Raw genomic sequence first — 11,239 nt, 5'->3', positions numbered from 1 at the left:
TTTTGTAACTATATGCAACAAGGTGTAAAACAAGGATCTTCATGGATCTTTTTGATTTCTACCTGGATTCTCTCCCCAATCAAATCACAGTTCATATCCAAGGACTGAAATATGATGTGCTGCATCCATGATTGTGATGAAGATTTGTGATCTATAATTTGTGGTGGATTTTGGGTGACTCTATGTAAAAACCAAGAGAATTCAGCAGGATCCATATTTTTGGGCTTAAATGGTATTGGCAGAAAGCACTGGTGGAACCATCTGTTTGTTGTGCAGCCTGTGGACTTGGATGCTGATATTATGGATTTTCATGTAAAAACTGGGAAGACCCACGGATCTTGGCTCCACGTGTTGATGTCATGGCAATGTCACAAAGCACTGGATGATTTTGACAGTGCAGGCTATGGACATGAGAATTAGGATTTAACAGATTTAATCTGATTCGATTTGAAAATTGTTTCAGGCGGCTAGCTGTGTTGGTCTGCTGCAGAAGAGCAAGACTGGAGTCCCGCAGCACCTCAAAGACCAGCAGATTTGACGAAGAGCTTTGACTCTCCAAAGCATATACTCTGGGAAATCTTGTTGGTCTTTAAAGTGCTACTGGGCGCGAATCGTGCTCGTGTAAAGGATCTATGACAATCTTGCTTTGGACCCACGCTTTTGTTCCACATTTGCACTTGGGAAGCACTGGATCCCTGACTGAGCGGAACAGGATAGTTATTTGAGCTGCAGCACACTACCACCCCCGTCCCTCTGGAGTTTGCACCCAGGCTCCAAAGCAAACGGCTTGGAAACCTCGACGACTTTGTGTTGGAAATACAATGTCTAGCGCACAAAGATTGATTAAAGAAAGGAAGATCAGCAGGGGGCAGCAAGTGTGAGAGTTGGACAGATAGAAAGGTTGTGATCCCTCTCCCTTCTCTCCCTGTGTTCTTGTTCGTTCCCATAATGCACCTCTCCTCTTCCTTCTAGCTACAGTGAAGGAGAGGAGCAACAGGCCGCATGTGGCCCTGTTAGTTATGGGCCCTAGTTAGAAATAAGCCTGTCTCTCAGTCGTTTACCAAGTTTGTGATTTCTGAGTAAACTCACTTTGTTGAGTCCTTTATCAGACTCAGGATCGTTCTTAAGAAAAACTCCATTCCCTTCACTTTGCCTCTGGTGTCGTGGCGACGGATCACAAAACACCGCCCCCTTTCCTCAGCAGACGGGAACAGCCGCCGAACTACAGCACCCACAACCCCTTGCGGGCAAGAGCCCCGCAGCCGCCCAACTACAGCACCCACAACTCCTTGCGGCACAGGAACGAACTCTGGCGGCTGCCCGAAAGCGTCGCCTTGGATGACGACCGCTTTACGGCGGGGAGCCGAATCGCTTCCGGTGGGTCCGTTCTGGAGCTGTCGGCCGCCTCCGTTCTCGGTAGCTGGGAGACGCGACGGCCGCCGCTTGGCCATGAGGAGGCTCCGATTGTGACCGGCCCCCTCCCCCCCCCGCTCTCCGTCTCTCTCCCCGCCCGGGCCGAGCCGCCCCTCCGCGGCCTGTCGGGATGGAGGAGGAGAGCATGGAGGAGGAGGGCGGCGGCGGCGGCGGCGGCAGCATCAGTAGCAGCAGCAGCTACGAGGCCTTAATGGACGACCAAAACCACAACAACTGGGAAGTGGCGGAGGAGGAGGCGGCGGCGGCGGCAGGAAGGGGCGGCTACGGCCGCCGCCCGCTGCCGCCCGCCCCGCTCTCTCCCCACCGGGGCTCGCTGGACCCGCAGGAGGACTTCGAGATGCAGCTGCTGTCCGAGGCCGCCAATGGGCAAGGGAAGAGCTGCGAGGCGCCGCCGGGCAAAGGAGGGGCCGCTGCCGCCGCCGCCATCAACCTCAACATTAACCCCTCGGCCTCCAAGTTCTGTGAGTGACGCTCTGGCTGCCCCCTCTCTCCTCGCTCCCCTTCCCAAGATGGGCATTAAAGACTAACACAAATGTTTTCTGGTAGGGTAGGAGCTTTCGTGAGCCACAGCTCACTTCTTCAGTGAAGAAGTGAGCTGTGGCTCGCGAAAGCTCCTACCCTACCAGAAAATATTTGTGTTAATCTTTAAGGTGCTACTGGACTCTTGCCCTTTTCTACTACTGCAGACAGACTAACACGGCGACCCACTGAGAAAATATCTTTGTTAGTCTTTAAGGTGCTCCTGGACTCTGGCCCTTTTCTACTACTGCAGACGGACTAACACGGCGACCCACTGTGAATGATCAAGATGGGCTTGAGCACGTTATTTCCCCACCTCGTGCGCTGGTTTTATTTGGGGGTGTTTTGAGGAGGGGATAGGGAATCCTGAATGGCCACCAGTAAGCTTGGTTGCTGCAGCCCCTTTTTCCATCTTGCATGCATGTTGGCCGCCAAGCTTTTTTTTGTGTGTGTGGAGGGGTTCTGTGTGTTTTGCCTGGAGGTTTTCCAGTATGGCAGGCAAGAGGTTGGAATTTGAACCCACTCAGGTGTGCTGTGAAGGTTGCTTCCTGCCTCTTAAAGGAGGTTTTATGTGCATCTGCTGCAGTGCGCTATACAGGGGCATACTGAGACGTTAGAAGTCCGAGATGGGGAGCTGTTGTTAAGTCTTTTATAACAAACCGAATCGGAATCTCTCGATCCCTTAAAAGCTAATAAGACTTGTGGCACAGTCCTGTACAGATATAGGCACTTTCACACAGCCCAAATAATGCACTTTCAATCTACTTTCACTGCACCTTAACGATTGTTTGCTAGTAGGATTTTGCAAATTCACACAGTAAAATCCACCTTCAAAGTGCATTGAAAGTGCATTATTTGGGCTGTGTGAAAGTGCCCATACACTCTAGTCACTGTCTGGGGAGCAGCTCTGTGTAGGGTTACACTAGTTGAGTGGTATACACTTCTGTGGGCTAGAGCCCATTTGATTAAATGTGGCAAACGCATGGGTATTTAGGAAGGAAAAACTAAACGTGTCTGTATGTATGTGTTAAAAAGGAAACAGAATGGAAAAGTTACAGCCTGTGCAGTTTCTCTCTGCAAAGTTGAAATTTGTCATACATACAAAAGTAGTGCCCATTCTCAGTAGCATCAATAGGTACTAACTTAACTTAATTCTAAACTAATCTCCAACATTCCACTAATGCACATTGGTCACAGAGGCAATTATGTTTTGTTACCCTGTTGAGTTAGGAGTGGGTGAGCCTCTTTGGCTGCTAACTTGGACATAGCCACTGGGAGAAAAAATTGGGGGCCTTTGTGTGAAACATAACTTCCCCAATCTCTTTTTCTTAACAGGGGGATGGGGTGATGAGAGAACTGTCTCTCCCCTCCCCTTTTTATTCAGGCATGTGGGTAGTTGAGTTTATCTTTAAGTTCTTCCTCTTTCTCTGCTAAAAACCAAGGACCTCCCCCCCCCACTAATCTTCCACTCTTTTTGAATATGCAGAGTGGGAAAGAGTGGATCTCATTTCCTAGAACAAAAGATTTCCACTGTGCTCCACCTTTTTCTTGCCTCTCCTGATGGTTGTGTCTCACTTTCCTAGCTTTTATTTTAGTTTGCTTTTTTTCTCCTGAATCATCATCTTTTTCTTCTGGACTCATTATCTAAGTAATTTTCTTCCTCTCTGTTGGACAACCCAGTGCTCTCTGCCCACCAAAAGAAGGGGATTTCCTCTAACTTCTTGAACTTTTTCACTCCTCCCAACCCATTTTGGTCACCACCTTCACCCATTGGTTTCCTCAGTTTTAAAGGTGGGGGGGACTGGTTGGAGCTGATTCTGTTTCTGTGATTTTTTTGATGTTTTCCCACTAGCAAAAGATGTCCCTCCTCTCCTCTGTTAATACAGCATATAATCTGGTTAGTTTTAAAATAATCTTTTTTATGGCTAACATTGTGATGGGATTGGATTTTACAGCTGGGTTTACACACACACATGCCTCTTGACCAACTATTTTTTCCTGTGTATGAGAGAGAGAAAGAAAGAGTGAGAGATAAATCTGCCATTGGAGGACATGCTTCGTGTTGAATGAAATGACCTGTAATCCATGAAAGTTTATGCCACAATGCACCTCAGCCTTTAAGCTCCCATGAGACTTTAAAACAAATTCTAAACCATAGGTGTTTTGTCTCTTTTCTTTTAGAGTGCCTTGTCAGCTACCTTTTAAGAGAGAGTTCTACCATAAAGTCTTTAGCTAGTGTTAAGTTCTCTCTGCTGCTGTATGCACAACTGGGCACACATATCCTGTGTTGTAGGTTTTTGTTAATTGCATAAGCATCCATACACATTTGCCTTTGTGGTTTTGCTGGCCCTATTAAAGGATAAAAGCCAGTTTCACCTTCTTCTTGCACTCTTCTGCTTATGAAGGGAAAGCAGAAGAATAATGGGCAGGTTCCAGAGATTTCCTGTGTTTTACACTGGAAACAGGCAGTGTCTCTGAGACTATTTTGTCTATGGAAGAGGAATAAGCAAGTTACCATACCCGGCTTCTCAGATGTGCTGAAAAGCCATAGCCTCAGTGCCTTGCTCTGTAATAGGAAAAATAAAGATTATTTCTATGAGGGGTGTGTGTGTTGAGAGCAGTAAGATCTAGACATGATACAGCCAAAGTTGACTGCTGTCTGAATTATTTGTTACAATGAATATCTGACCAGTAAGACTACTTTGGAGTAAGTGATTTAAAGGTACACTTTGTTCTAGATACTGATATTGTATGCCTTCTTTTTTTTGTTAAGCAGAAGGAAGCACTTGTTAAGATCTACAGTAACACTTTCTTTACAAGCAAAATGGAAAATATGGTCTATGATCAAGGGGGCAATCTGCTGTTGAATTCTCTTTTGTGTAAACTTCACATAATTATATTTGTTTACTTCATTTTATACCCCACTTTTCTCCCCAATGGGGACCCAATGTGACATGCAACGTTTTCGCCTTCTCCATTTTATCCTCACAACAACCCTGTGAGGTAGGTTAGGCTTAGTGTGTGTGACTGGCCCAGGGTCACCCAACAAGCTTTCATGGCAGAGTGGAGATTGGATCCTGGATTTCCCAGATCCTAATTTGATAGAGAGCCTCTATATCACACTGACTGTCAGAAACTTCAATACAAAGGAATACATAAACATTTTACTTAACTTGCCAACACTTTTTACATCTGCAAGTGTATGGTTGAAGCTGTAGCTTTATCTGCATTTTACTTTTGTATGCCAATGCGTCCTTTAATTGGGTTCTCAGTGCAATAAAACAATATTTCTTTTCTCTTGTAGTAATGAATGTTATAACTATAGAAGAGTATAAGAGCACATACTGGCCAAAGTTGGATAGTGCCATAGATCAACTTTTAACTCAGAGTCCTGGTGACTACATCCCCATCTCCTATGAACAAATATACAGGTGAGGAAACGTTTGGATAGTTACGTTATAGATGACCGTATTTCTTAGGCACTGATATGAATTCTGGCCTTGGATCATAGCTCTTGGGAATTTTAAACTCCTTCATGTACCTGGTAGTATGGTTGAATACTCAGCAGTCTTATTGTAGTCTTGTATGTGCAGTAACAAAAAAAGGGCTTTAAGCAAGAGCTAACCTCTGTCGTAGCATAGCACGTATTATGCTTTGCGAATGTTCACACCGTTTTGGAGACAGTTATGGGGCCTCAACAAAACAAAGCACTTCCAAGGTTTGCTATTATATTTAGAGAAGCCATATGCTTGAGGGATAGTCTTCTTCCCACACCTCACCATGACCAAAAACAACCCCACTGAACAGAATGGAATGTGTACTGGTTAGTTATGGAGGCTGTATTTGTGGTACTTCTAATGTTTTAAACCAGACCCCCTAAGAATCAGTCGGTTTAAAAGACTGATTTGTATACTGTTAATTTCATGAAACTTAAGAATTAATAAGCTAAGAATTAATTCCTCCTCCCTCCCCCCAGTAAATGTTCACTGGGCAGCTTCCCAGTTGAGAATCTTTGCTTTGTTCATCATTAAGTTGGGATGGAAATCGGCTATGGTTAGCAAGTTAACACATCTGATAGTTGTTATAGGTGCAAAGTGTTTTACAATGCTTATCTCATCATGGCACTTTGTGACCACTTTAGGATGTAAAAGATGCTGAGAGATGATCTAAAGCCACCAAGCTTTCTTCATTTTTGAGCTAGATGCTTGAACCTGGATCTCTCATATTCAAAGCCAGCATGCTATCTAGTATACTACACGGCTCCCATATGACCTTATTCTATCTGATCCCCTCTACAGTTACCTAAGTGAGAAGAACAGAGAAGCACTTACTCTTTATCTAGACCAGTATTTTGGACTGTACCACATAATTACAAGAAATTTAATACACCTGCTTCAGCTTTCTTTGCTGCAATGGAAATCCTTGTTTGGTGGCAGAGGAAAACAAACATGTGGTAAAGGAAAAGATGCCTTGTACCAGTGTACAGAACAAAAGGCAGTTGTGTTACAATGAAATCTTCTGGATGTGCTTGTCATATATAACTGCTTCAAATGATACTTGTGCTATCCAGAAAGTCAAAGTAAACCATAAAAGAAAAACTTTAATTTTTAAATTAATTGCTTGGCTCAGGTACTGATGATGGTACGTGTCTTGTTGAGTTTCTTGAAGTTCAAAAGGACCTTTTTTGAACATTTGATTGTGTAAGTCAGTGAAGAACCCCATGGCGCAGAGTGGTAAGCTGCAGTACAGCAGTCAAAGCTCTGCTTACGACTTGAGTTCGATCCTGACGGAAGCTGGTTTCAGGTAACCGGCTCAAGGTTGACTCAGCCTTCCAGCCTTCCGAGCTCGGTAAAATGAGTACCCAGCTTGATGCGGGTTAAGTGTAGACGACTGGGGAAGGCAATGGCAAACCGTCCTGTAAACATAGTCTGCCTTGTAAACATAGTCTGCCTAGTAAACGTCGTGATGTGGCATCACCCCATGGGTCAATCGTGACCCAGTGCTTGCACAGAGGACTACCTTTACCTTTTAAATGAGTGGAAAATATGTCGGTGAGGGTAAGTTTAAAAAAAATGATGTTTGCCATTAGTTTCTGATTAAAGGTAAGCATCAAATTTATTATAATTTGGTCAAATATAATTCTTGCATAGGCAAACAACATCTAAACCATTAAAAGTCTTATCTCTTGAACATGATCAGATTGTTGTGTTTAGTAATACGTTCTAGCTAAAGACAGTCGGATTTGGCCTTTTCTTTCCATTTCTAACCATCTTAAACTTAGCTGATGGTAATCTTGGAATGCTTCTAGGCTTGTGTGGAGACTTAACTTCTGCTGATATTTGTCCAGAAAGAGATGCGGTCCACACCACATTCTGTGATTTATTCGTGTTTGCATTCTTGTTCTTGGGCAAAGCCTTGTATCTCCTTAAGAAGATGCAGAAAGCATGAACAGATTAGTACCTGGAAAATGGGCACAAGCATGGTGGTCAGGATGTGCCCTTGGGGTGCCTTTAAACACTTGCCATTTTCAGTTTGCATGTTTGTGTGGAACTGGAATACAGGAGGGCATCCTCAAGCCAGCCATCAGCAGTGGAAATGTCTGTGCTGATTGTTATATTTATTATTGTTGTTGTTATTGTTGTTGTTATTATTATTTGCTGTCAAGTCACATCTGACTTACGGTGACCCCTGGTGAGGTTTTCAAGGCAAGAGACACTCAGAGGTGGTTTGCCGTTGCCTGCCACCGTGTCACGACTCTGGTATTCCTTGGAGGTCTCCCATTCAAATACTTGCCAGGGCCGATCCTGCTTAGCTTCTGAGATCTGACAAGAACCGGCTAGCCTGGGCTCTCCAGGTCAGGGCAAAATATTAAGTGAAAAATGGAAGGACAGTGGCAAGCAGCTATTCAAAATTATTCATTTATTTATTTAAAAAAATCTATTCTGCTCTTCCCCAAGGCTCAAGGTCACTTGCAGTATATAATTAACACATCCAACAACAGTAAAACCCCAAATCCCTCCCCAGCCTAATTAAATTACAACTTACATTCCCTCAAAAGGTCTGGTAAATAAAACAGCCTTACAGCACCTCCTGCAAGAACCGAAGGACACGTCCCCCCCCCCCAAGTTTCCAAGGACAGTGTCCCCCCTTTCCCCTGGAGCCCATTCCATAAAGTGGGAGCAATCACAGAAAAACCAGACACTTGTCAGTGCTAGATGGACCACTGTTAATGATGGAACAAACACAAGGAGGTAAACTGGATATTCTTGCTAGTGCACAGGGACTTATGTATGAGAGAGGGTCCATCAGCTGTGAGGTTCCTGGGCTGTGAAGGGCTTTAACGATCATAACCAGCAAGTTGAATTGATCTTGGAAAGAAACTGGCAGCCAGTGAAGCTGTTTTTAAATGGACAAGATGTATTTCTGACAGCCAGCCCCTAGCTATTATCAGGCCACCACATTCTAAACCAACTGCAGTCTCCAAGTTTTTTCTTGGCCAGCCCAAACTAGAGGACTTTATGGTACTCTCACAGTGAGGTCACAAAATCATGGATTATCATGTCTGGGAAGTGAGAGAGAATTGGTGACCCAGATGCAGCAGGAAGAAGGCTCTCTTAGCTCTCCCCACCAACTTGCTTTTTCAAGTAGCGAGGCTGGCTCCTGAGTACCAAGCTCTTAACCTGCTCTGCAAAAGCCAACTCCATTCCATCCATCACAAATGGATCCAAGCCCTCCCGCACCATCTGCCTTTCTGTGTGACATCAGTCTTGCCTAGATGCAGCTTGTTCTGCCTTCAGCAGTAACCACAGCCTCAAAATGATGGTTCAGAGCCAGAATGGACACATCAGGAGGGTAGATTAGGGGTCCCAACATAATGCCCACTGGCACCTTTTCTGGTACCCACCAAGTGTTTTTTAGGAAATGGGTGAGGCCAGGTAGGGCTTTTGCCCAGCAAAGTTTCTAATTGACTATTGGGGATTTGATTGGCTGCGTGGATTTTTTAAAATGTTTCTTTGGCAGCAGTTGCCAGCACAGCACAAGGATCTGCACTGTTTTACTGAAGTTAAGCTGTGGCAATCATTTTGTGGTTGGCTCTGCCTCCTGCAGCAGCCATTTTGGGGCAGCTCTTTTGTTGCTGTGCCGTGCTGTGTCAGAATTCCAAATGTGCCCACAGGCACAAAAAGGTTGGGAACCCCTGGGTTAGATAGTAAAATGTAGAGCTGGGTGTCATCTGCACATTGATGACACCCAAACCCAAAACATTGAATGATCTTATTCTGCATCCTCATATAAATATTGAAGAGTCCTGAGCCACCCTACAAGACAGGACCCATCTAGTTGATCTGCTCCCATTCCTTAATTAATGATGTTAACTCCACAGCACTGCAATTAATACATCTAATAGTATTCACTATTATTAGAGAACCCTGTGGACAGAGTGGTAAGCTGCAGTACTGCAGTCAAAAGCTCTGCTCACCACCTGAGTTCGATCCCAACGAAAGTCGGTTTCAGGTAGCCGGCTCAAGGTTGACTCAGCCTTCCAGCCTTCCGAGCTCGGTAAAATGAGTACCCAGATTGCTGGGGGTAAAGTGTAGATGACTGGGGAAGGCAATGGCAAACCACCCTGTAAACATAGTCTGCCTAGTAAATGTCAGGATGTGACATCACCCCATGGGTCAGGAATGACCCTGTGCTTGCACAGGGGACTACCGTTACCTTTTTAATATAATTTACTTTTGCTTCTGGGCTTGTGGTTACCTCTGCAGGGAAAACTTACAGCTGCAGGTTAGTGTAACTTCATAAAATTTAGTCTGGCCTTGGCACAATGAGCAGTCAGTATGCTAAATTTAATGTTGTGCTTGAAGGGAACAATCTAGAGTAGTATATTGAGGACTTGTGTGTTAGTGTGTTCAGAAATACAGAATTCCTTTCAAGATGGTGTTAATCATTGGATGACTATAGCTGTAGTTATTTTATATATATATCTTTCCACACATGTCCAAATTTGGAGGTGGAGGAGTCCCTACATTTATTGTAATTTTTTATTTTTTAAGATTTATTTATTTATATAAGGGCTACAGAAGGAAAGAGGGGAAGGGTCCGTCTGCAAATGAGATATATACATATATAAACCAATAACCTAAATATAGCATCTATTATTTTTCCAACTAAGTAAGCAGACTATCTTTCAACATATTTAACTTCAGTTCTACACAATTTTAGCTTCAAAAGACTAGTTAACCCATTTTTATAACTTTGACTTTCCCAAAACATAAAAAGCCTACATATAATGATCATAATCACTGTTTTCCCTTGTGTATTTTTTCTCAGCTTCCAGTTTCTCTGTATCTATAAAACAGTTTCAGTTTATCACTAAACTGATCAAGAATTTTGTAGCTGCAGTTATTAAGCGTCACTAACTTTATAAATTGGTGAAATAGCACCTCTGTGGTCACTGATCCCTCTGCAGCTCCATAGAGTTACTACCATGGTGTGGCAAGACCACATCAGCCTGAACGTTTTTGAAGTATGCAAGTTTCTCCATGGGGAATGCAGACCTTCTGCCACAGTACCTGTTTACAATGCGGTTTGTGTTTGGAATGAATGTTGCTGAAACTGTCAGTTCATATTTTTTGTCAGATTTTTGCTGGCTTAACTCTGCTTGTTTCCCCCCCTATGCTACAAACTGTTGTGAATTCACCACTGTTCCTGTATTTATCTCTGCAGTTGTGTGTATAAATGTGTGTGCCAGCAGCATTCGGAACAGATGTATAGTGACCTAATTAAAAAGATAACTAACCACTTAGAGAGTGTCTCAAAGGAGCTGCAGGTAAGAAGCTGTACAATTTTGGTTTTTTTGGTATTTAGCATTTTACTGGGGATAGCATACCAATGATCATCTGAAGGGATTGTTGTCACAGCTAATGGCTATCAGCAATAAATCTCCTGAATGAGAAACAATGTAGAGCAGTAGCCTTTAAATGATGCCTCTCTTGCAAGAGTCAGGCCAAGTCTTTTGAAATGTACCCTGTAAGACAGTCCTAAATGTTGTGCATATCTGGATGCACCTGGGATGTAGAAGTGAGCAGTAACCAGGGCAGTTACTGCCGAGTGTCTTTTAAAAAAAATAATTTTATTAGGTTTTTCAGGGTACAGAAGGAAAAAACATGGGAAAGGGGAAAAAATATATACGGTATATATAAAATACAGAGGCAAAGGGTATACATCACTTCTCGCCCAGCTCTAGCGCAGCTGCAGCCCTCAACTATTCTTAGTTGAAGCCCAG

The 11,239-nt window shown here is 43.8% G+C and overlaps 1 protein-coding gene across 1 annotated transcript in view; it reads left to right on the top strand.

Annotated features, from left to right (window-relative positions):
- Window positions 1–1,490: 1,490 nt before the first annotated feature.
- The window catches only part of CACUL1 (CDK2 associated cullin domain 1), a 53,226-nt gene continuing 43,477 nt past the window's right edge, over window positions 1,491–11,239 (top strand). The window contains exons 1-3 of the mRNA XM_056849606.1: window positions 1,491–1,895; window positions 5,258–5,384; window positions 10,681–10,783. Of these exons, the coding sequence (XP_056705584.1) occupies window positions 1,544–1,895; window positions 5,258–5,384; window positions 10,681–10,783 (582 nt within the window). The 5' untranslated portion in view covers window positions 1,491–1,543. The remainder of the gene's footprint in view (window positions 1,896–5,257; window positions 5,385–10,680; window positions 10,784–11,239) is intronic.

This window comes from Euleptes europaea, chromosome 5, assembly GCF_029931775.1.
Source record: "Euleptes europaea isolate rEulEur1 chromosome 5, rEulEur1.hap1, whole genome shotgun sequence".
NCBI lineage: Eukaryota > Metazoa > Chordata > Lepidosauria > Squamata > Sphaerodactylidae > Euleptes > Euleptes europaea.
This window is presented reverse-complemented; position numbering and strand designations above follow the sequence as displayed.